Source organism: Python bivittatus, unplaced genomic scaffold (genome assembly GCF_059951505.1).
Source record: "Python bivittatus isolate LINGU-HERP-01145 unplaced genomic scaffold, Pbiv_v1 ctg000350_np1212, whole genome shotgun sequence".
Taxonomy (NCBI): Eukaryota; Metazoa; Chordata; class Lepidosauria; order Squamata; family Pythonidae; genus Python; species Python bivittatus.
The window spans coordinates 5,511,919-5,537,979 of record NW_028277074.1 but is presented as its reverse complement, the minus strand read 5'-3'; the positions used below and the strand labels follow the sequence as shown (position 1 = coordinate 5,537,979).

Genomic DNA, 26,061 nt, shown 5'->3' with positions numbered 1-26,061 from the left:
CCAATACCATCCCAACAGTGAAGCATGGTGGCAGCATCATGATGTGGGGGTGTTCTTCAGCAGCAGGGACTGGGAGACTGGTCAGGGTTGAGGGAAAGCTGAATGGAGCAAAGTACAGGGATATCCTCAGTGAAAACCTGTTCCACAGCGCTCAGGACCTCAGACTTGGCCGAAGGTTCACCTTCCAACATGACAATGATCCTAAGCTCACAGCCAAGACAACACAGGAATGGCTTAGGGACAACTCTGTGAATGTCCTAGAGTGGCCCAGCCAGAGCTCTGACTTGAACCCTATTGAACATCTCTGGAGAGACCTGGAAATGGCTGTCCACCGACGGTCCCCATCCAACCTGACTGAGCTTGAAAGGATTTGCAAAGAAGAATGGCAGAAAATCCCCCAATCCAGGTGTGCAAAGCTTGTTGCATCATGCCGAAAAAGACTCGAGGCTGTAATTGCTGCCAAAGGTGATTCAACAAAGTACTGAGTAAAGGGTCTGAATATTTATGCCAATGTAATATTTCAGTTTTTTCTTTTTAATAAATTTACAGACATTTCTAAAATTCTGTTTTCACTTTGTCATTATGGGGTACTGAGGGTAGATTAATGAGAAAAAAAATGAATTTGAATGATTGTAGTATCAGGCTGCAACATAACAAAATTGAAAAAAGTGAAGGAGGTCCAAATACTTTCCAAATGCACTGTATCTAATCTTTCAAAAACTATGTTGATTTTTTTAACACTGGCATGCTGCATAATGCCAGTCTGCAGCATCTTTATTTTCAAGAATGACTTGGGCCCTACTTGCACTCTATAAGCTTTTTTAAAAAATAGAGCTGATGGGCACTGCTGTATACCGGTGCTTTATTTAGAAATACACTCACCTGCCCAGAAAAAAGAACAGGTAAGCACAGGTAGTGCACAGCATTCTACAGGAGGGGAGATAGAAGCATTATAGGTAGTATTTCGTAGGGTTGACCAACAAGTCAGCTTTATCCTAGTTCTTTGCTGCCACCTAGTGATCTGAGCTTTGCAGTCCAGGTCTGGTAGCCCTGGGATTGTTGCTAAATTGCCTGAGGCTGCCATTTTGTTAGGAATATCATATGCCAGTTGTTGGTCAACCCATATATGGCAGCTGGTCAACCACTAGATGGCACCAAACGTTTTCTGTATCTCTGCTGCCTCTAATGGTCCATAGTTTGCAGCTCAGACACAGTACTCTACACTGTAAATGGGAAAGCCTTCCAGCATCCATTTTGTCAGGGTGTTTAAGATATGGTCTCCAAATTCAAAATCTGCCCACAAACTCCAAAGGTGGGGGGCACTGGGCTAAAGATGATGAAAGGGTGCAGTCTCCCATGTAAATTCCTTGTTTTCTTTCCTTGCAGACCTTAACTGTAGTTCATAGTTGTATTAGCATTCTTTAAATCTGATCAGTACTAATCAAAAGAAAGTTGGTCAATCAATTCTGGTCAAGTTGCAAGCTATTGCATTCACTGTAGTTAATATAGGTTGAAGTATAAGATACAGCCACTAGGAACAGTGTACATAATGAGGCAGCAGACAACATAATTATCCATTATTTTAATCATGGGAAGACAGACACAGACTGTACTGGTCCATTTCCTCATAGCACAAGACCATTTTCATGATTACTATATAGTGACATGCAACAAATCTTAAATATTCAAAATTGAGTCCTTTGTTCTTCAACAGAATTAATTGTAAGCCCAAACCAGTTTTAATTGCTTTATTAAATGTGCTTGTAGTTCTGTGTCCTTTTTTTTTTTATTTTGCTTTCAGACTTCACCCAAACCTAATAGTAAAGACTGTTAGCTTTGTAATGCTAAAGCAATTTACAATTTGTGGAAAATTATCCAAGCGCATGGACAGAACTTTCAGTTTTCTCATACCCTGAAATTCAAAGCACCATCTGAACAAGTTTCTTTTTCACTGTCCTCTTAAACATAAGAAGGTGTCTACTTTCAGTTAAGTCCAAACTAACTACTTAACAGTTTGGAAGTTATAGCTGGAAAAGTTTTGAAACAGTCCTTGTCATCCTTCACCACCAGCCCCAATGTTAGGACTGATAGAGGTTGTAATCTAAATTCCTGGGGAGTGGGGAAAGATTGCATTTTATCAAAGACAGTGAGGATGCATTTACAAAATATATTCTCTTCCCTCCCCCTCCCCAAAAAGTTCCCCAGCTACCTTCAAATAAGAACACATTAGAAAACATCTATAGAGAAAGGGAATCTGCTGGTATCTAAATGCCTGATGGTACAGAAGGAAGCATCTTTCAGCTGAGGAAGAAAAAATATTTTTCCTATTTAGTTATACAGTGAAATAGCAATCACAACTTCTACTCCTAAATTTGAGCAACTGTACACTGAGCAGAGTCTTTACACTTATGTACATTTAAAAAACTGGATGTTATTTGGAAATGAAACATGGGTTTTGATGACCATACAATGGCATTCTTCATAAAAGGCAATGGCTTTCCTGGAATGGACTGTTGTCTTTGGTTGCTACCATTCCCCTATAAAGAATGTCTTTTTTTTTCTTCCTTTTTAGATTCAGTTGTAGCTAATGAGGATGTATTTGCTGCATTTGAAGGGCACTGTAGGTGTCCTTTGTTGCTGGACTGAGCCCCTGATAAAGGGAAACAATACAATTAGAAAACAGTCTTAAATCATTAGAGTTCATTAACCATAGATTCAGATTCAGTGTTGCCTGTGGCCAGAGTACTAAAGCTAGGGATCAGAGCAAGAGGCATCACATTTGTAAGAGAAGGAGAAGAATGCAACTACTTTCTAACCATTGCTGCTGTCAGGGATGTGCATCTTTTTCCAGATGGCAACATCTGAGTGGCATGCTTAGACTGCACTCCAACAAATGAGGCCAGTACAAAAACTAAATTTAATGTAAGCTTAAATCTAATTAAATTAACTACATATAATTAATACCATTATTCCACATATACTTAATAATTTACCCCTTCTGATATAACAATTAAAAAGCATATTTAGGAGGGATTTATTGGCCACGTTGCAAGGATTGTGAGTCCACACTTCTGCAGCTCTGTTTTAAGTTTGCCTCTTACTTGGACCAAGAGGGGAAGCAGAACTACATGCTACAATGCAACACTAATTGAGGTACCTGTTTTCTTCCAATAACAGTGCTGTGAATGATAGATCAAGACCTGTGCCTTCTGACACTTGGCTGTAAGCCTTTCCTGCTGTTGAGAAGTTAACTGACATAATGCATGACCAATATTGGCTGTACTCAACTTTTTGGTGACAAAGTAGAGAAAATCCCTTGTTCAACTTTCTTCCAAGCATAGATAGAGAGTACTCAGAGAATGAAGAAGGGATAAGAACAGTGGATAAATTGCTTTAGGCAAATCTCTTCACTGATTTAAGAGTTAAAGAAATTCCAGAGAAAGATTCTGTTATTGCTATCTCACCTGATAAAGAATATCATTGCCTTTGCCACGGTGTCTCTGGGAAAAGAAAAGGCCAGGATTAATAAGCCTCCCTCCCAAGAAGGATCCCCTTTTAGCTTGTTAGCCTATTCCAACAAGGAGACCATTATTGTGATCATTCTTCACAGTTAAAGCAAAAACAAAAACAAAAAAACCCAACTGATACAGATGCTATGGAAAAATTATATTCAGAGAATACAAACACAAATTTGGCTTCTGTTTTTTGTGATGGCTGTAGATGATTTCATGTTGATAGAGTAATGCAGCTTCTCCCTAGCTGGTGCTTTCAGCTATATTGGATTAGTACTATCATGATTCTGCATTATGGGAATTGTAGTTCAATGCAGCTTAAAGCAGAAGACTGGGAAAGCTGGAGTAAAAATTTATAAGATTTGTATGGACACCCATCTTAAAACACAACTCTGGGCTGCTCGCAACAATAAAACCCCAAATTACAAAAACCATAAAACACAATCAAAACCCGGGATCTTAAGTCATCCCCTTGGGATGCCCCAACAACCAACCCAAAGCATCCTCGCTCTACCCCAGCCCATGGGTAAAAAGCCAGGCCTCAGCCTTCTGGAAGGCTAAAAGTGTGGTGGCCTGCCAGAAAAGGCATACTTCTGAGATCCCACCAGATGGCAACATTTCAGGGAAGGAACCTGGAGTGTTGCTTCCTTATCTGACCTGATAGGACAGGCAGATACCCTCAGGGAGAGGTGGTCCCACAGATAACCTGGTCCCATGCCATGTAGGGCATTAAAGGTAATAACCAGCACCTTGAATTCCATCTGGAAGGAAACTGGGAACCAGTGCACTCGTGCAACAGAGGTTTAACATTGGCAAACCTCAAAGTGCCTAACACTGTGCGGGGCTGCATTCTGGACCAGTTGCAGCTTCCAAATGGTCTTCAAGGCAGCCCCATGTAAAACACATTGCAGTAATCCAAACAGGAAGTGACTAAGGCATGAGTGACTGTGAAGCAAGGCCTCCCAGTCCAGGAAGGGGTGCAACTGGCACAAAAGGCAAGTATGTGCAAAGGCCCTCCCCCAGCCACAGTTGCCACCTTTTCATCAAGCAGGAGTTGTGAGTCCAGGAGGACCTTCAAATTGCATACCACTCAGTCCAGAGAAGTGCAACCCTGCCCAGAGTCAAAGATGACAAAACGCAGTTATCCTTTGTGCATCCAAAATGACAGAAAATATCACTTACCTCTCCTTTCTTTCCAATTTCGCTATATGCTTCACCCATCTTATCCCGCTGTAGGGACTAGCCATGGAAAATCATAAAACAGTATTGGTGAAAGGAAACTAAGTAAAATCTGCTTTCTCCAGTGCCTTTCCTTTATAGTCTTTGATATATTTGATTAATCTTTTCACTCTGCCAGTACGTCCTCACTCCTCCTAGGCCAAATTGTAAGAATGATATTTCCAAAGATGTAAGTGCTTATGGCTGTTATTCTAACAAAACATTTACTCTTCATTGCTTTTTCTTTGTCAGCCATTATCAATCCAGGCACTGTCTATGCAGATTTGAGAGCAATGCTATCTGGAAAGCAACCATTCCCAATCCTTTCCCCAACTTGGGATTTGGTTAAACTACAGTCAGGGCCAGAAATATTGGAACAAGGATAACTGTTTTGGCATCTGGCCGCTGTCACCACCACAATCCCACAATCTGGGAAACACACCCAGATGGGAGCGAAGTCAGGACTTTCAGCTGTAATTCCAGGGGTTTGACAAAAGTGGGGCACTAAGCATTCAGGAAGTACAGCCAGTGGCACACACACACCCTGTCGCTGGTGGCTCATAAGTAATGGAACAAACCAGCATCATTAGAAACATAAGGATCACCTTTAATACCTGGATGAAAATCCTTTGACTGCCTGAACTCTGGAACCCATGGACATGACCAAATGCTGAGTTTCCTTCCTCGAGATGCTTTGCCAGGCCTTTATGGCAGCTGCCTTCAGCTGCTGCTTGTTTGTGGGTCTTTCTGCCTTCAGTCGTCTTCAGGAAGTGAAAATCATGCTCTATTGGGTTGAGATCAGGTGACTGACTTGGCCATTGAAGAACATCCCACTTCTTTGCTTGAGAAACTCTTGGGTAGCTTTTGCTGAATGTTTTGGGTCATTATCCATCTGCAATATGAAGTGGCATCCTATCAGTTTGGCAGCATTTGGCTAAATCTGAGCAGAAAGTATAGCCCTATACACTTCAGAATTCATCCTGCTGCTTTTATCAGCAGTCAGGTCATCAATACCAGTGACCTGGTTCCATTGGCAGTCATACATGCCCATGCCATAACACTGCCTCCACCATGTTTGACAGATGATGTGGTATGCTTTGGATCATGAGCTGTTCCTTTCCTTCTCCATACTTTTCTCCTCCCATCATTCTGGTGCAAGTTAATCTTGGTTTCATCAGTCCAAAGAATCTTATTCCAGAACTGGGCAGGCTTTTTTAGGTGTTTGCTGGCAAAGTCTAATCTGGCCTTTCTATTCTTGAGCATTACCAATGGTTTGCAGCTTGTTGTAAAGCCTCTGTATTTACATTCATAAAGCCGGTCTCTTGATTGTAGATGTTGACAATGACATGCCTACCTTCTCAAGAGCATTCTTGACCTGGCTAGATGTTGTGAATGGGTTCCTCTTCACCATGAGCAGAATTCTGCGGTCATCCACTTTAGTTGTCTTCCATGGTCTTCTAGGCCTTTTGCTGTTGCTGAGCTTGCCAGTTAATTCCTTCTTTTTCAGGATGTTCCAAACTGTTGTATTGGCCACTCCCAATGTTCTTGCTATCTCTCTGATGGGTTTATTTTGTTTTCTCGGCCTAATGATGGCCTCCTTCACTCGCATGGTCACCTCTTTGGACTTCATGTTGAGAGTTCTAGTGAACAGCTACCAAATGCAAATGTAACACTCAGAACCACCTCCAGGCCTTTTATCTGCTTGATTGGTCATGGGTTACCCAGGAAACAGGCCACACCTGGCCATGCAGCTGCTTGTCAGCCATTTGTTCCATTACTTATGAGCCACCAACAATGGGGCTGTGTGTATGCCACTGGCTGTACTTCCTGAATGGTTAGTGCCCCACTTTTGTCAAATCCCTTGAATTACAGCTGAAAGTCCTGACTTTGGTCCCATCTGGTGTGTTTCCTTTCACCTTCAGTGTGGTGGTGAACAGAGGCCAAATGCCAAAACAGTTATCCATATTATCCATATTGTTCCAATATTTCTGGTCCTGACTGTATAAACACAGGATTTCTTGGAACAGAGAAAGCCCAGGTTTCCTGTACATGCTTAATAATTGGATTCTCTGACATAGTAGTTAGGTTCCTCTGGCACACAGGGCAAAATGTCCAAAAAAACTGATCAATACTTTGATAATGATCTCCCAAAGTCCGGATAACATGACTATTAACAGCACAGGGCTGTTCCTACTGTCACTGTTAATCCTTTGAGGTAGGTCAGGTCAGGAAATGGGGAAAAAAAAAAAAACTAGAATTCTACTTTATTGATATAAGCTGTAATAACAGAAACTTGAAAACCTGACAGCTTTCTCTTTCCCTCCCTGATATATCAAAGAAAGTCATGATGGGCAATCTTGAGTGTCTTCTTTACCCCTTCCTGTTTTTCTGGGATAAGTTCATGTTTTCCTAGCAGCTGCCATATTTCTTCTTCAAGGCTATCTCTGTACTCCTCTATAGTCATTAAGTTCTTCCCCAGGAGAACAGAGGGCATTTGACATTCTTACAAGAAAGAGCTTATACCTTCTTTCACACATTTCCATCTATGCTGAATCTAAAATGAGCTGTAGGCTGGAAATCTTACTGAGGGACACAGCAGAGAAGAGCAGCCCTTGTACACAGTCAACTAAATGCCAGATCGTATTTCCTTGTATTACAATGCCAGGACATTGACTGTTCTTTTGAAAAACAATAACTGAATCTTATGCATTCTGTTGACATGTTTTAATGTTCATTCAATTCACCTACTGAGCCAGTGGGTAAGTTCTTCACTTGAGTTCTTTAGAGAGTTATGAGTGTTGAACATCGATAATAACAATGTTAAGGCCCGAAGCACAGAAATGCCAGGAATAAGCAGTGTAGCTCAAGGCTAGAGGCAGGGGGGTTGAGAAGTGTATAGCAGGTAAATTGAAGCAGGGAGTCACAGTACTGAAATGGAATATGAGAAGGTAGAAAAAGTGAATTCCGTAAAATTTGCTCCAAATAAGAATAAAAAAAAGTTTTGTCTTATGCCAGATGTTTTTTCCTGCACTGCAGCAGTAGAAATGAAAAAATGCGTGCCCTGTAGTTGCATTGCTGAGAACATAGGAAAAAGAGGTATACACCTACACAAAAATTGGTTGTATGCAGGTACAATGAACTTTTGTAAAAAGTAGTGTGTGAACTAAGTAAAACCAGAAGATATCCTCTATAAGTTCATTACCATCAGTATATAAACCATCTAGGAAACAGCATGCCTAATGTGGAAAAATTTAACCTCAATGGACTCGCAAGCACTGAACAAATAGAATGGCCAATTTTTATATACTTCTATTCCTTTCTGCATCATGTGTAGAAGTTGTTGTGGCACATCCCTTCATAGATGAGGACCTTTTTCCAAAAACTCATTCATAAAACCCTGGGAAAGACTGCACATGAAGACAACTTCTCCTTTTCAAAACTCATACACGTACAGCAAACACGTAACAATCAATTCCTGGGTCTACTCACAGTGTAAACTTTGTCCTGAGGTTTCTTTCTTCTGCGCTAGAAAGAAAGAAAGAAGTTCTCTCAGCCATTCTTGTATAGACCAAAGGTTTGAGGACAAAAGAGAAAGCGTGGTGGGAGAGCTGATAAAGGTCTGGCTGCTCCACAGCAGTTGTACCAACATGCCTTGCACAGGTATGTCATAACCTTCAGAGAAGTCAGTGATAGCATTCATTCCTCAAAGCGCGAGGAGGTCACAGCCTTGTGCTTCCTTCACCAAGCTACGTTTATATGGTTTTGCACAACTGCCCCACACAGAAAAGATGGTGAAGATACCTGGTTTTCCCCAGCCATTTCAAGGTCCATATCTGATTTTTTTACTCCCAGCGAATCATATTCATCTCTGTGACCAGAAGATAGTTTCTGCAGGAGAAAGGAAAAAGAGATATTACTAACTAGAGTGTCTGACCTCCTCTTGGGCTAACGAGTTTTCCCCAAACTAAGGATGGGTAACTCACTGGGCAGAGAGTAAAAATGAAGCAAAACATGATGGTCTTTATTTCAACAAAGCCAGAAATTAGTTATGGTGATGCACTAGGCAAAAAAGCCAGCTGAATCTGTGTATTTTATCTAAGGCTCAAAATATAGCTCCTAACCACAGCCAGCCTTTAATAGTTGCAGGACTCTGAGCTCATTAATTAATTAATCATTTAGGTCATTACACCTTTCTTCAAGAATTTTAGGTGTAACATTAACAACTAACAGCACTACTACTGACCAACCAAACTACACAGACTCTAGCTTAGATTGTATCTAAACTGGAAACCTTTTTATTTTTATTTTAAGACATTTAAGGAACAAAATAAATGACTAAATAAAAGAAAAAAAGATAGTGAAAAAGGACAAAACAGATGAAAAAATATCAGTATATAAACAGAATTTACAATTGTCATAAAATTTTAAAAGTATTATTTCATTAAATACTTAATTGAATTTATAAAACTAGACTCATATCATCTTAAGAAATAATTGAAGAACAGAGTAGTGATTTTCAATATTTATCCTGATGTCACCACTATTTATCATTATTCCCAAAATAAATGTACATGATCTTATATAAGAAAAATTAAAAATAACATGGAAACTTTTGTCTACTACACCTGGTCTAATTTTTTGGCTTCATTCTTTTTCCTATTCACTGCTTTCTGTACTAACCTGATGAGTGAACTTGAAAACTCAAAAGCTTGCAGTCTTTTGTGGTATTTTGGTTTATTCTAATTTTTTTTAAGTGTCATTGGATTTATGATTTTTTTTTCCCTCATGGGTGAAACGGCAAATTTCATTTTTTTATTAGCATTATTGTATGCTATGCGATGTTCTTATTCAACAATTCTATTGTTTGAAGTTTGTAAGCATTTGGGTTTTAAAGACAGGATGTTTTCCACCATGATGCATTTTCATTGTAGGGGCACTCATTTTAAAAGAGCAAAGTTTTCAGCGTTTCCCTTTCCCCCCCATCTTTGCCATTATGCTCCCTATGCGTACACACACACAAACAGCAATACTCGCTTATTATGTGGCTCTCTTTTCTTTAATCTTCGGAGCATCCCTTACTTCCTCCTCAGGGATGAATCTCTCATACATTAGGGGCCCTCTGTGCCTTTTTATCTACCTTGCCCCATTACTCACATGAAATTGGAAACTTACATAGAACTTCTCATGAGTTGATTTCATTCCTAACTCTGCTCATCCAGTAAGCTATTCTATCCATTCCGCAAATATTCAATGTTCGTTACCATGACTCAGCTGTTAAGCTGTCCCAGTCTCTTTGAGAATGGGAGGGGCAAAAGAAAAAGTGAGCATGCACAGCACTCTAAGTGATGCCTTAAGCCCTTTACTACATTTTCTGTGAGCCTTGCGCAGCTGCCACGTAACATTAAAAAGGAAACCAAACCACATGCAGAGTTTTCATAGCAGCGGCCCTTTGTGGGTGCCAGAGTTCATTCTTCCTCCGGCAGGACCCAGACAGTACTTCTAATTGTAAAAAAGAAAATAAGATGGACCCATATGGGTTCTCTTCTTTCTACACATAAGAATCCAGTAGCATGAGAGCAAAGTGAGAATCTCAAATAGGCATATTTATGCAAGTCTCTTTCATCATTTGCTTATGGCAGTTAAACAGTCTTCTTTCTTGGCAATGGAGAACTTAGCTGTTATTCAGCATGGATAATCGGTTATTGGAGGGTGGGATTTGCAGGAATATAGTGAAAATATTGCAATAATTGCAAGTGCCACTTAGTTGGAAGTGTTCCTTGCCAGATGTTTTGGTTTGTAAATTTCAGAATTCCTTGCCACTGGCCATTCTATACATTAAATTAAATTAAATTAAATTAAATTAAATTAAATATGAGTGAAGTTCAAAATATCTGGCAAAGTGCCATGATGTCTGTCCACATTCTCAGCCTATACACACACACACATACACATAAATATATTATATATCTATATAGTCTTTCTTCAGAAAGTCTAGTCCTAAATAAGCAAAAGCCTACATCAGAAAGACCACTTATAACTACCTTAATTAAAAATGAGCTATAATTAATGACCTTGCGGTTCTCCTATAGCTGCGCATGAGAGCCTTCCCCCTCCCACTGTTATCTTGTCATCTGATAATTTAAAAAAAAAAAGGGTAGTGGGGGATCCCTATACTAAAAGGAACCATTTAGACTTGGCCCCCTGACTAGATTCTGGGCGTAAATCTCACTGGATTCCACAGGCAGGTTAATATCCAAATTCTTCCACTTTGTACATTGCCCCATCACTTTACTTCATTTGCAGATGTCAGATTAAGAACATAAGAAATTCACTACTTACATTATATATGTCATTTGGATTTTGAGAAGGTTTGGATTCAGCAGGGTGATTACCTAGCTGGAAAAATATGGACAAAGAGGTAATATAAGAGCTTTTACTCACAATACTGCCCATTTCTATTCCTAAAGCCACTAGGATTTATGATGAAAGTATATTACCGAGCCTTCAGCTACACTATATACCAGCTCTTTCCAACCTGATACCCTCCAAATGTGCTGGAACTGCATTTCCCAGAATTCCCTACACATAAGACACCAAGTTAGGGTAGGCTGCTATACCTGCCTTTATTTCATTTTTAAAAATGTCTTAATTCTGGTTCTCTCCAAAAACACAAGCTAATAGTTAAAAGTAGCCATATTGAACAAAAGCTTCATTAAACTACTGTTCAAACTCTTAAATGTAAGATTCATTATAAAAAAAATTCAATAGAAGCGAATATGTGTAGCTCAGGGTTGAACTGTGTAGTCCTTGGGGTTCTCTGAGCTAGGCTGTTTTATTGTGGCATGGAATATATATTGCATGCCACAATATATAAACAGAAAGCAAACCCCATTCTGTTCTAGCACTGAAGATATTACCTAGCCGGGTAATGAAACATTTGCAAGAAAACAACCAAGCTCAGAGAACCCTAAGGACTCCACACATACGCACACACACAAAAATCCCATCTTTTCCAAGCTATTTACAAATTATATCTGCCTAGCAGTCTCTCCAACTGAATATGTCTCCTCATTGATTTGGCACTTCAGCTCCCATAATACTTCAGTCACTGTGGTCACCGGAGGATGTGATCCAATATAGCTGGGGAGCACTGGATTGGGAAAAGTGGTGTAAATCTGCAAGATCTGAGAGTAACAACTAGTAATGATGGGAATATTTTGACTGGTATTGAACTCTGAGAAGATAAGATACAGAAGGATAATCTTTCTATTACAGTTATATGAGGAACATTTCAAATGTTAAGGAACTGTTGCAGTGAAAGTTGATTTCACTGAGGAATCTATCTTAATTTCCACTTCTAAAGGTCTATATCAACATTCAGAAACAAGTAAGTTCTAATTTAGAGTCATCGATGCCTATCTCTATTCAGCTTCCTCCTTTCAGTTGAAAAGAGAGAAAAGAACATAGTTAAATGCAATCAAAAGGATTAAGGTCACAGGGACCTTTTTTCCTTTAAGTTCCTCTGGTCAGGCTGTGTGTGTGCAAAAAATAAAGAATTCTTCCTTTCTGAAAAAATCTTACCTTTACTTTCATGAAAAGGGCTGTGATGATTATAGCATATATTAAAAGGATCCCATCCAGAATGTAGCAGAGCTTTGGATCTGTTAATCCTAGTGCATCAGCATCTGTTTAAAAAACACAGTGGGTCAATTCTACAGAAAAAGGACTTATAACAAGCCATGAGCATTGGTATGATACCAGCCTTCCATAAACTAGTGCTCTCAAGATTACAATTCCTACTTACTCAACCAGCATGGCTATTGCTTGGTGACTTTTAAGCAACTTCCAGTTCTGTAACTCATGAGGGAATCAGAATAACAGTTATATATTGCCATACACGTTCTACAGATTTGGCTACAATTAGTGGAAGAGGAACTAAAAGGGAGAAAAGAAGTAGCCAAGAGGCCAATCCATCCGTATATTTGAAGAGGACTTACCTCAGGCATTCAGTTTTCAAAACTGGTCTAGAGGAAAGGTTACAGGATCACAGTTTAAGCAGCAGAAATGTAAAAATGGAAGAGAAGTTTTAGATGAAATAAAGGTTTTAATATAAACTGTTTCTTCAGTTTCCTTTTTATTGGGCCCACTGTCTGCCTTATGTGAAATTGTGGTTATTGCCTGAATTGATATAGTTATTTAGGCAGGATCTCCAGTATTGATCTGGATCTCCCTGTTGTTGTTGAGGTGATATAAAGCCTCTCATTGCTATTATTTTGGCATAATGATGGTTCAATGATTCTAGAACATCCAGGCCCCCCAGAAAAAAAAAATCACACTAAAATCCCAGTAAAATTAATGGATTATAGGTCGGTTGCAACTAATTTGCCCTACTGATTTCAATGTGACATGAGGAACACCAGCTTTTTTCAAGATTTAGGCCATGTTCTTTATTATAAATACAATTGGGGCCACCATTTAATGACTCAATAGTACTATTTACAGCAGAAATAGGCAATCTTATTTCAGTCAAGGGCTCTACTTATCTTTAAGTGATATGCTAAGGGCTGAACTTTTAAAAGTAAGTACAGTTGTGTGAAAAAGAAAGTACACCCTCTTTGAGTTCTATGGTTCTATGTATCAGGACAAAATAAAAATCATCTGGTCTTAGCAGTTCTCAAAAGTAGGTAAATACAACCTCAGATGAACAACAACACATGACATATTACACCATGTCATCATTTATTTTACAAAAAGAAAGCCAAAATGGAGAAGCCATGTGTGAAAAACTAAGTACACCTTTACTGCTTCCATAGGTATGAAGAGGCTAAGTAGCAGCCAGGTGCTGCTAATCAAATGCCCTTGATCAGCTGATCGTCAGCAAGTGTGACTACCTCTATAACAGCTGAAGTTTTAGGAGTTTGTTGGTCTTGAGCATTGAGGTGTGTGTCAACACAATGCTAAAGAGTAAAGACATCAGCAATGATCTTAGAAAAGCAATTGTGGCTGCCCATCAATCTGGGAAGGGTTATAAGGCCATTTCCAAACAATTGAAAGTCCATCATTCTACAGTGAGGAAGATTATTCACAAGCGGAAAGCATTCAAGACAGTTGCCAATCTTCCCAGGAGTGGACGTCCCAGCAAATTCACCCCAAGGTCAGACCATGCAATGCTCAGAGAAATTGCAAAAAATCCAAGAGTTACATCTCAGACTCTACAGGCCTCAGTTAGCATGTTAAATGTTAAAGTTCATGACAGTACAATTAGAAAAAGACTGAACCAGTATGGTTTGTTTGGAAGGGTTGCCAGGAGAAAGCCTCTTCTCTCTAAAAGAACATGGCAGCATGGCTTAGGTTTGCAAAGGTGCATCTGAACAAATCACAAGACTTCTGGAACACTGTCCTTTGGACAGATGAGACCAAAGTGGAGATGTTTGGCCATAATGCACAGTGCCATGTTTGGCGAAAACCAAACACAGCATATCAGCACAAACATCTCATACCAACTGTCAAGCAGGGTGGTGGAGGGCTGATGATTTGGGCTTGTTTTGCAGCCACAGGACTTGGGCACCTTGCAGTCATTGAGTCAACCATGAACTCCTCTGTATACCAAAGTATTCTAGAATCAAATGTGAGGCCATCTGTCTGACAGCTAAAGCTTGGCCGACATTGCATGCAACAGGACAATGATCCCAAGCACACCAGCAAATCTACAACAGGATGGCTGAACAAGAAAAGAATCAAGGAGTTGCAATGGCCCAGTCAAAGTCCAGACCTCCACCTGATTGAAATGCTGTGGTGGGACCTCAAGAGATCTGTGCGTAAACAAATGCCCGCAAACCTCAATGAACTGAAGCAATGTTGTAAAGAAGAGCGGGCCAAAATTCCTCCACAATGATGTGAGAGACTGATAAAGTCATACATAAAATGATTACTTCAAGTTATTGTTGCTAAAGGTGGTTCTATAAGATATTGAATCATAAGGTGTACTTAGTTTTTCACACATGGCTTCTCCTTTTTGGCTTTCTTTTTGTAAAATAAATGATGACATGGTGTAATATGTCATGTGTTGTTGTTCATCTGAGGTTGTATTTATCTACTTTTGAGAACTGCTAAGATCAGATGATTTTTATTATGTCCTGATACATAGAACCATAGAACTCAAAGAGGGTGTACTTTCACGCGACTATACATCAAAGAAGAAAAACTCAAATGGATTACATATAAATATAGTTTAATTAAATATTAATCCTCTATATGTAATCATTTCCCCTTTCTGTGACATTAAAAATTACAGTTCTCCAGCACCTTTAAGAGAAACTGTGAAGCTCACTCAGGATTTTGTTTTGCTCCCCTGATCTAGAAATATTGACATATTTATTTATTCATTAAATCTATATCCTGAGAGATCTGTAAAACACACATCCAATATCTAAAGATATGTCCCTATACTGCAGTGTTCTACTTCATCTTGTGGCATGATTAAGATGCTAGACTTGGACTGAGGAGACCCAAGTTCATGCTTCCACTTGCTCACAAAGGTCACTGGCTGACTTTGGACCAGGATTCTCAGCCCAACCTACTTCACAAAACTGTAATTATAGGGATAAACGTAGAAGAGACCTCCACATATGCCACCTTGAGGTTTCTGGGGGAAAAAATGGGTTAAATGCACCAAATAAATAAGCACATACTTAAAAGGAGCTGAAAGGTTATCTATAGATACTTATTTTTTAGAACATGTGAAATTATTCTTCAAAAGTACTGGGCACGCTTTGGTTCTAGATCCAATGTAATTATTTTTAGAAATGTTTACATGGATTGCATTGCTGAGTAAGCATATGAAAGACCAATTTTCTCTTATATTGGTATCCCAGCAACAGTTATTTAACATATAAGAGAAAAAGAAAATAACCATATTGGATATTCTTGAAGTAATCTGTGGCTGTGTTCACAGATCATGCTAAGTATGATTAAATAAATAAACCACTTTTGGCTGGGATCACATGAAACGTTAAGCCATAAACCATGATTTACAAACCGCAGAGGTGGAATATCACTGAGTGCATACTGAGTCACAAGCTACATTTTGGTTATAGTGTTGTGGGAATTCATCTTTCATTCATTCATTCATTCATTTCCTTTGGAAGAGCAGAACTCGACTTTCTAATGTCAGAACACCTCCACCCCCAGAAAGCTAAAATGATGTTCTTTGGAAACTATAACCTTTTTTTTTTTAAGTTTTTTATTTTTTACAACAAACACAAACATACATAAACAAACAAGAACATAAAAAACATAAAAACCATCTTCCATCTTAAACCGTGTGTCAGCCCGTTACCAATCATTTGTGCCATCCTTTCATAGTCTTCACTCACCATTTATATAGATTCTCATGAAATCTATCCAATGTATATTTATATATTTATCAGTTATCAATTATTAATCATTTGTGACTAGTCTATCTATAACACCAGCTTTCATTATGAGATTTGTATCATTTTTGTCCATTGATTATATATATATATATAGTAATTTATATCAGTTTATCAAGTTTCTAATATATAATTTCCTAATCTATTACATTACTGTATCTTTTCGTCCAACCATTGATAAAACAAATCCCATATCATATAAAATTGTTTGTCTTCTTGCTCTCTAATTTCAAATGTCAATTTACTCATCTCAGCACATTCCATAATTTTCTTAATAACTTCCCCCTGCATAGGTACTTTTTCATTCTTCCAATTCTTAGCAAATACAATTCTAGCCGCTGTCAAAACATTTACAATCAGATATTTCAATTCTTTACTGTATGTTTCCGGTATAATTCCCAGTAAAAATGTCTCTGGTTTAAAGTCTATGTGTTGTTTTGTCATTTTTTCCAACCATGTGTGGATTTTAATCCAATATCTTTTGGCTTCTGAACATGTCCACCACATATGGTAATATGAGCCCGGTATCTGATGACACTTCCAACATTTATCGGACTTGTTCTTACACATTCTCGCAATCCTCGCTGGGGGTAAATGCCACCTGTAAAACATCTTATACAAGTTTTCTTTATATGCAGTTGACATTGTCATTTTATAGTTTTGAGACCATAGTTTTTGCCACTTCTCGAAATCAATTCCGTATCCAAAATTTTTCCCCCATGCAATCATTGTTTCTTTGACCTGTTCTTCCTCCATTTTAAATTCTAGTAAATGTCCATAAAGTTTTTTAATCACCTTTTCATCAGTACCCATCAAAATTTTATCTAGGTCAGCTTATCATAGATGCCTTCTGCTTTAAAATCTTTATCAAATCTAGATTGTATTTGCAAATATGAAAACCAATTCATTTTTATACCTTGTTCTTCCAACGCTTGCATAGTTTTAAGTTCACCCTTTTCATTCAATATCTCAGTATATCTAACTGTTTGTTCCTTTTTATATGTTATTGGATAAGAGAAGGCTTCAGTAGTGGATATCCATCGTGGAACTTTTAAATAATATTATCTTCTTGTCTTCTCCCAGTTTAAAAACAATGCCTCTCGAATATAATGCCTTCTAAAATAGCCCTGCGTTTTCGTTCCCTTATACCATAGGAAAGCATGCCAGCCCAACCACAGGTCATGTCCCTCTAACGTCAATAATCTATTATTTCTTAAAGTTATCCAATCCTTTACCCACATCAAATTTGTTGCCTGGTAATATAATTCCCAGTTAGGCAAGGCAAACCCACCTCTTACTCTTGCGTCTTGTAGGAGTTTAAGCTTTATTCTTGCTTTTTTACCCTGCCAAATGTATTTCAATACAATTTTATTTAAGTCATCAAAGAACTCTTTCCCTAGATTGTCTGGAATAAATATAATATCCTAGGCAATATATTCATCTTAATGGTGGATATTCTCCCAATCATTGATAGTTGTAGGTTCTCCCATTGTCAAATCTATTGCGATCTGTCGTTTGAGTTTAACATAATTATCCTCCTTCAATGTACTACATCTTGGTGTAATATATATTCCTAGGTATTTAACCCTGTTTGTGACCTGTATTTCTAGGACTTCTTCCAGTTCTTTCTTTCGCCTTGCTAACATATTCTTTGTTAATATCTTTGTTTTATCTTTATTTATTTTTAAACCTGCTACTTTTCCATATTCTTCTATCTTTTCAATTAATTTGGATGCTGTTTCCAATGGATCCTCTAATATAAATACTAGGTCATCCGCAAAAGCTTGCAATTTGTACTCTTCCTTTTTGATTTTCATTCCTTTTATTTCTTTCTCTTCTCTTATATTCCTATTCAACACTTCTAATGTTAAAACAAACAACAGGGGCGACAGTGGACAGCCTTGTCTCGTCCCTTTTGTTATATCTATCTGTTCTGTTAAATCTCCGTTTATCATGACCTTTGCAGTCTGCTTATGGTATATTGTTTCAATGGCTTGAGTAAACTTTTTGCCAACGCCCATTTGTGCCAATTGCAATAACATAAATCGCCAACTCACGTTGTCAAAGGCTTTTTGTGCGTCTAAAAATATCAAGGCCATTTGCTTTTCAGGATGTGCCTCATAATATTCCAAAGTGTCCAGAATTACTCTCATATTGTCTTTAATTTGTCTCTTTGGCAGAAATCCATTTTGATCGGCATGAATAAAATTATTTAAATATCTTTTCAGTCTCTCTGCCAAAATTGAAGCAAAAATTTTATAATCTGAATTTAATAGAGATATAGGTCTATAATTTTTAACCTGTTGCGGGTCAGTGTCCTCCTTCGGTATAAGTGTAATGTATGCTTAATTAGAACCTTATTTTTAGTTATTTGTCTTGCCATTACCCACTTAATTAAGCAATGAAAACACTAAATCAAACTTTCAACCGGCCAACATTTTTCTCACTTGATTTTTTTTCAGTGATAATACAGTATTTGTCACTGGGAAAATGTTTTGAAATATATAGCCAGTGTACATATGGGAAAAGGTTTTTACTGAATGGTAGAGCAAGTGCTTTGAATACAAAAAGGTGCACATTGGCCCCAGATATCCTTGGGGAGAGCTGGAAAAGATTCCAGTTTAGACCATGGTATACATTTGTTTTTCAAACTGAGGGCCACAATTGGTCTTTCAATAGTATGAAAGGTTCTTACTCCCAAAATAAGGTGGGTAGGGCTTAACAAAAACTGAATTTGATATAATTGAGTAGAAATATAAATTAAAAATCATACGTTTAATAATTTATTTTGTCATGTTAAAATATAATTAAATAGAAAAACTTTTGGAGGACCGTTAGAGGCCGTATCCAAGATTTTGGGGTGGGGGCAGTGTCTTATGCAGCCCTAGGCCTCAAACTATAATCCCTAATGTAGAGAATGCTAACTAGATGAAAAAAGGTATAAGTCAGGATAAAGCTGTTTCCTCTGTTCCATTTCTACTGAGCCAGCCACCTGCCTTGTGGTTATTACCTGAATTGAGAGATTCATTTAGGCAGGATTCCCACAATTGACTTATACCACCATCTATTGTCACCCTGCTATGTTGTTGTAATATAAAGCTCTCCTCATTGCTATTGTTTTGGCACAATGATGGTTCAATGACACTATAGGATGCTATAAAACCAATCCTGCATTAGTTTGCTTAAAAAGATGCCACAAACTGACTTTCAGAACAAACGATTGAAGGGAAAGACATCTTCAAATTTGTATTTCATCAACTAATAGACATTTTCCATTCTGTTAGATAAAAGTATCCCACATATGAAGCTGGTATCAAAGTAGTCACTGATCCATTGGAATGAAGTCTACCCCTCTTCTGTTTTAATGAGGGTTGTTAAATTGAATAAGACTTCAGACATCACCTTGAAGGAAACTCTATATGCTAGAGTTAAAATGGAGCTCAGTTTGACATCAGCACAGAGTTCCCTTAATTGTTTGTGGTATGCAGTGTGGTTACTCAGAACTGTTTTCAGTCCTCTCCTTTCAAGGCTGACAGCTGGGGCTCCTTCCTGCAAGGTTTCCTCTGCTAAGTTTCTGTACCAAGATTGTGTATTACGCCAATGCAGTTCTTGGCTAGGAGAGGGGACAGGTTTTGGAACAGCAACAATATTAATACAGACTGTGAATCCCAGGAAAAAGAAAAACTGATGCTGAAGAGAGGTAGGTTCGCTGTCCTCCCAGTAGAGAAATACTCTTACAATATACTGAGAAGTCTTCCTAGCAGGACAAAGATTGAAGACTGAGCATCCAGCAAGCATGCAAACCCAAAAGCAGGGCTACTCCCAGACCTGTCATCTAGGTTTGCAAAAGTGTCCAGTAGCAAGCAACCATATGTTTCTTGACAATCTGGGGCAGCCTTTTCTAATTAGGTGCTCTCCAAATGCATGTCAGCTTCCCCAGTTAACATAGCCACCCATTACTGAGAAAATCCACATATTTGGAAGGTGCTGAAGTTAGAAAATACTACCCCCCCCCCAAAAAAATCAGAGAATAACAAAGTACTCACTCAGATTGGACTTACCCAATTTAGGCCTCTCTAGTCATGTGGAATTCAGTTCCCAGAATTCTTCAACAGCCATGACCATTGCTGAGAATTGAAGTCCACATTTGGAGGGTGCCCAGGTTTTGGAAGGCTGACCCAGATTAATGGTAAAAACATTATGAGTGAATGGTTTGACTCATATCCAAATCCCTTGGACCTGGTATTTGGTTTATCCTTATTTAGAAGGCAGAAAAATGAAAGAATTTCTTTCTTTCACACTTGAGAACTGAGAATAGTTAAAAGATCTACAGATAAGAAAGTATGGCAAACCTTCTACCCTCTTCTATTACAAGCTGAATTGCTAGAATCTTCTGCGAGTTGTGAATTGACTAAGAAATGCAATATGCTGGGCATACTCAAGCATGAGAAGAACAGAAGGAGGTTGCTGCCTTCAGCACTGATGAATACAGGAGTGCTGGCTTTGTGTCCGCTGCTTCTCACAATACAAACTGTGAAGAGCATTCACTTAATGAAAGACTGTGTGTGGAATTGCCATTTGCAAGACAGCAGCGTGAAAAGCACAGAATTTCATACTGCATTTAAGTTTCTGCTGTGGAAGACTGGCCTGGGGCGACCTTCCCTACCCAGTATTTTTCAAATGTGTCAACTAATAATCCCAGTGCAGCCCCTGACCCTGAGTGGTGGAAGTTGTAATCATCCCATGTGAAATAGAAGCCACTCGCTAGAAAAGACTGATCAGGTAAGGAAAGGGAATGTTGAAATCTACCCATATGCCACAGCAGCCATCCTTAACTTCTTAATCTCTTAAGGCAGTGTTTGTCAACCTTGGGCCCTTGAAGATGTGTGGACTTCAACTCCCAGAATTCCCCAGCCAGCATGGCTGGCTGGGGAATTCTGGGAGTTGAAGTCCACACATCTTCAAGAGCCCAAGGTTGACAAACACTGTCTTAAGGTATCTTGCAGCTTTTTCAAAAACACTGTGAAACAGACATCGCTGTGTCATTTCTTCATAATGCATAGAATATGGGACTCAGCAAAATTTCATGCTTCCACTTGTTCACAAATTTCACAATGACAATGAGTAACGCTCATTGCCGAAACAGGCGTGAGCCACTGAAGTTGCTGTTAGAGCTTCACAAAGTATTATTCCAAGGACCATAAGCCTCATTATGGCTGCAATTATCATGGCATGTTAGCCATATTTTTATTTTATGTATTTATTTTAAATCTTCCTGAATTGCCCTGCATTTGGAAGATTCCAGGTTAATCTGCAAAACTGTGAATACAGCTATTGACATAAATTAGAATATTATATAATAAAAACAAATAACTGTAATAGGAGACAATGTGATGATTAAGCAGTTAAAAAAAAGCAATTAAACAAACTAAAAGCAGAAAATGAATATGGTGGAGTTCATCTAAAATGCCTGAGCAGATACAAATGTCTTAATTTGGTGCCATCTTTTTCCATTCTATAAATTTTTCTGTAGCCCTTATAAAACGTGCCAATTGAGGTTACTAAATTTGGTTAACAGGGAACCAATACAACGGCAGCTTCCATATTAAGGGTGAGAACCGGTGGCTCTCACGTGCTGCTAAACTACAACTCCCTGCAGACTTCTGGCCAATGGCGAGAAAAGCTAGAAACTGTAATATTTAGTAATACTTAGTGAGCATGGAGGGGTAGGATAACAGAGCTATATTTATTAATTAGTTGTAAGGCATACACAAATGGTACAATAATTATGAACCAACACTAGAGCAACATGAGTATATAACGAATGTTCATGCCACGGAGGGCAAAGGAACAAGTAGTTTAAAACCAAGCTATGAGCTAAACATTTTCAGAAGCTTTCCAAGAAAGAAGGAAAAATCTTCATGGACCAGGTTCATTGTACTGCAGTGTGTCACAGTTTGCTTAGCTATGGTTTTCTGAATAAGACACAGTTGGCTGGGGTCACACAACCCACAATGCCAAAAACAGGTGGCATTCATAAAATAATTATTTGGCCTCAGAAATTTCTCAGAAAGAGGGCCACATTTAATGGACTGGGTTCACACATTGCATTAAGCTACAGCTTGCTTAACTCTGGTTTCTTGAATAATTGGCTATACACACAATAAACCATCCAGAACCATTAAGGAAGTGGGCAGTGTATATGTTTTTCTAAATAAAATAAATAAAAATATATAGGCCAGAATGGTTGTGTTCACAGTGAGCAAACCAAGCAAGCCACTTTTTGGCCTAGTGCAATATATGACTTCAGCCATTTTATCTGTAAACGATGTTGCTCCCTACTGCTTTGATTCTGTATATGTCACTTTGGAATAAGCAGACTTCACTCAGTTCAATGGAATTTATACTAAGCAAATAGCTCATCCCCTATTACAAAAGCAAAGGAGAGGGTGCATGTACCTATATATCACTCAGATTGAAAAGCCAAGTCCTGTCGCGTCAGGCGGCTGTGGAAAACTCAGAAGTACAGAGCAGAAAACAGAGGAGAAGAAGCCGTGTTTGTTGGGTGTCTGCTTTACAAGAATGAGGGACTCCAAACAATAGGAAAGCAAAGATTTTTATACCGGGTGAAAGCTACAAGGCAGGAAATCCCAGGGATCTGATTTGGCCAGTTTTGGGAAAGCTAGGCAGGTCCTTGTCCCTGTACCTGGGATTATTTCTATTGTTAGGCAAAGTGGCCCTTTCAGGAGGCCGGCAGGTGGGGGGGGCGGAGAGGCCATTGTTAAGCAGACAGAATGTTGAGGTCATCAACTGATGGAGGATGGAACCGTGGGGTTTCTTACCTAGGCAAAGAGAAGAGCTAGGTTTGACTCTTGATTGATTACTGTATGTGCCATCACATAAAGTCGGTATTAATGCTTACCATATGGAAAAATAGTCTTTCTCCATAATGATCTGTCCCTAACCTGGTCTTTCAGGTCTTCCACCAGTGCACCCATTGCCACTGTAACTAAATCCATCCACCTAGTGGCTGATCATCCTCTTCTTCTCTTTCTTTCTACCTTTCCCAGCATTATAGCCTTCTCCAGAGAATTAGGTCTTCACAAAATGTGTCCAAAGTAGGATAATTTTAGCCTGGTCATTCGTACCTCTAGTAAGAGCTCTGAATTGATTTGTTCAATAATCCATTTGTTTTTTGTTTTTTATTTTGTTTTTGTTTTGTTTTTGGCTGTCCATGGTATTCTCAGGAGTCTTCTCCAATACCGAAGTTCAAAAGCATCAATACTCTTCCTATCCTGCTTCTTCATAGTCCAGCTTTTGCTTCCATAGAGTATCACAGGAAATACCATGGCTTGCACTATTCTGATCTTTGTAGGTATAGACATATGACCACATTTGAATATCTTTTCCAAGGCCTTCATGGCTGTTTTACTAAGTCCTGGTCTGCAGTGCATTTCTTGACTGCTTGTTTTTTATTGTTGGTGGTTGATCCTAAAAGGTAGAAGCTATCACCACTTTGATATTTTTATCATGAATTGTAAGGCTGGTTGTTGTACTTGTTGTCATTAGTTTGGTCTTCCTTATTTTTAATCTAGACCCTAGTCATGTCTAAAAAAAAAAAAAGGAAAAAGGGTGCAACCTCCATTTTGTTTGTTAGATTTATTTTCTCTACTACAAGATTTTTGGCAAGTAAGAGAGAGTGAAGAAGTAAATCCAGATTGTGCTTCCCCTTCTAAAACAATCAAAGGATGGGATTTTAGGTCCTTCACCCTACTTCTTTTCTTTTAATGAAAAATGTTCAATAAATGCAAAGGTTTCCAGAGCCAAGACATATTTTTATTAGCATTCTGATGATACCTCACCTAACAGCTTCACATAAATGCTGAACAGGAGCAGAGAAATTAATGAGCTGGACCACTCCCCATAATCAACACTGACTGGAATTGGCCCAAAGGAAGAGAAACAGCACAACACAGTAATACCCATTCACAACTCCAAAGCCAATCCAGAAGAATACCACAATGAATGGTATCAAAAGCTGCTTAGAGGTCAAGAAGAGAAAGGATGGATGCACCACCCCCATCCTGTTCCCACCACAAGCACGATCGATGCCATTTCAGTCCCGTACCCAGGCCTGAATTGTGACTGAAATGGGTCCAGATAATGTGTTTCCTTCAGAGTTCTCTGGAGCTGCTGCATGACTACCTTTTCCACAATCTTCCCCAAAAACGGAAGGTTAGAGTTGGACAAAAATTGACCAGTACTGTTGGGCCTAACAATAGTTTCTTGAGGAAGGGGTGAACCAAGAAAAAACTTTCTTTCAAGGAAGAATTCACCACCACTATTACCCAGCCGCTTGTCACCTCCTGGAAGGCCTTAGCCAACCAAGAGAAACTTGTATCTAACATACAGGTGGCCAAGCTAACAATTGTGAGAACACTTACTCTTATTGAGGTTTACTTCCATTCAAGTGAATGTGCAAGTGGAATCCCCACTTGCAAACCCCTAATCAACAGTTTTTGCTGGGGACAATCCTATGTTCCTTCACGTTCAGGTAATCTGTTTGCTATATGTGTAATCAGGTGGATTTAAAATAATAATATTTGCAATATTCCACCAGTAAATTATATGAACTTTCAGGCCTCCTTTGAGATTTAAAGTAATTCATGAACTAATTCTAAAGAACTAAAGTAATTCATGAACTAATTCATGAACTCATCACTAGAGACTATAGTCTGAATTTGTGCAATTATGATTTAGGCAACAAAAAATTGTTAAATAAACTAAGACAAAACCCAGTGTGAAGTCTGTCTATCTGTAAATTATGTATGGCCAGAGTCCATCCAATTAAACCCATCTGTGTTTCTATTACCAGAACGTAGACCTACTGTAGCTGACCTTATCTGGTAGGTAAACAGAGTTGACCTTTATCAGTACGTGGATGGGATATCTCTAGGAATTACTAGACTAGGCTGGGAAATAGAAAGTTCATCCTAGAACTTCCATCTTGTTGCCAAGAAAACAACACAGAGCCATATCTATGAAGTCACCCACAGTACAATTTACTTTTTTTTTTTTTTTTACATTTCCATTAATCCATAGTGGCATTACTTCTCAGGGACATGAAGCTATATTACATGAAACTTCATCAATGAAAGCAAAAGGCCTGGAGTTACAAGAATTGATCATTCTACTGATAGAGACTATCATCTCATATTTGTTTATAAGCCTCTAGAGTTGAAACAGCAGCAAAAGCCAATTCTTCACCTCTTTTCCTGATGCAGAAACCACCCCCACTCCACCCCCTCAACCACAGCAGGAAGACACATGAAAACTACAGAACAAGGTGGAGCTACGTCACAGCAACGTTGAATTGCTGTTATGAGAGCACTGTGCTTAAGATCTCCTAAATGGTTTCCTTGTACAAGATCCACCCCAGGTTTCCTCCCCACCCCCACTCCCACCCTTCATTGGCTGATGGATTTCACTAGCACAAAAACCACTTTCTCAACAGGGTGCAATCTTAAGTTACACCCAATATGACTTTCAGAGCTAAACTTATGAAGTGCTGCTTGGTGGGAAAGAAGCAGAATGAGCCATTACGGAAGACCAATAGCATGCTGTATTTAAAATGTAAAGTGATACAGAGCTCTAGAAGGAATCTCCTTGGCAGAATAAAAAAGATGTGGAAAAGATCAGAGACAACTTCAGGATGGTAAAAACAGAAGAACAGAGACAGTGAGGCTGCAATTCTACCCACTTACGTACTTAGAAATAGGCTCCACTGAACTGTTACACTCTACTTATCAGTGAACAGGTATGTATTAGTAATCATACATTGTCAAACCACTGACCCATCAGATTCTTTCTGCAATTTACAATAAAATTCCACTGTTAAT

The 26,061-nt window shown here is 38.7% G+C and overlaps 1 protein-coding gene across 1 annotated transcript in view; it reads right to left on the bottom strand.

The window, feature by feature from the left end:
- Positions 1–1,581: 1,581 nt before the first annotated feature.
- CD247 (CD247 molecule) overlaps positions 1,582–26,061 on the bottom strand; it is a 44,989-nt gene continuing 20,509 nt past the window's right edge. The window contains exons 2-8 of the mRNA XM_088144530.1: positions 12,312–12,415; positions 11,070–11,126; positions 8,532–8,618; positions 8,220–8,255; positions 4,695–4,751; positions 3,465–3,500; positions 1,582–2,650 (exon numbers count right to left, since the gene is read on the bottom strand). Coding sequence (XP_088000656.1) covers positions 2,585–2,650; positions 3,465–3,500; positions 4,695–4,751; positions 8,220–8,255; positions 8,532–8,618; positions 11,070–11,126; positions 12,312–12,415 — 443 coding nt within the window. The 3' untranslated portion in view covers positions 1,582–2,584. The remainder of the gene's footprint in view (positions 2,651–3,464; positions 3,501–4,694; positions 4,752–8,219; positions 8,256–8,531; positions 8,619–11,069; positions 11,127–12,311; positions 12,416–26,061) is intronic.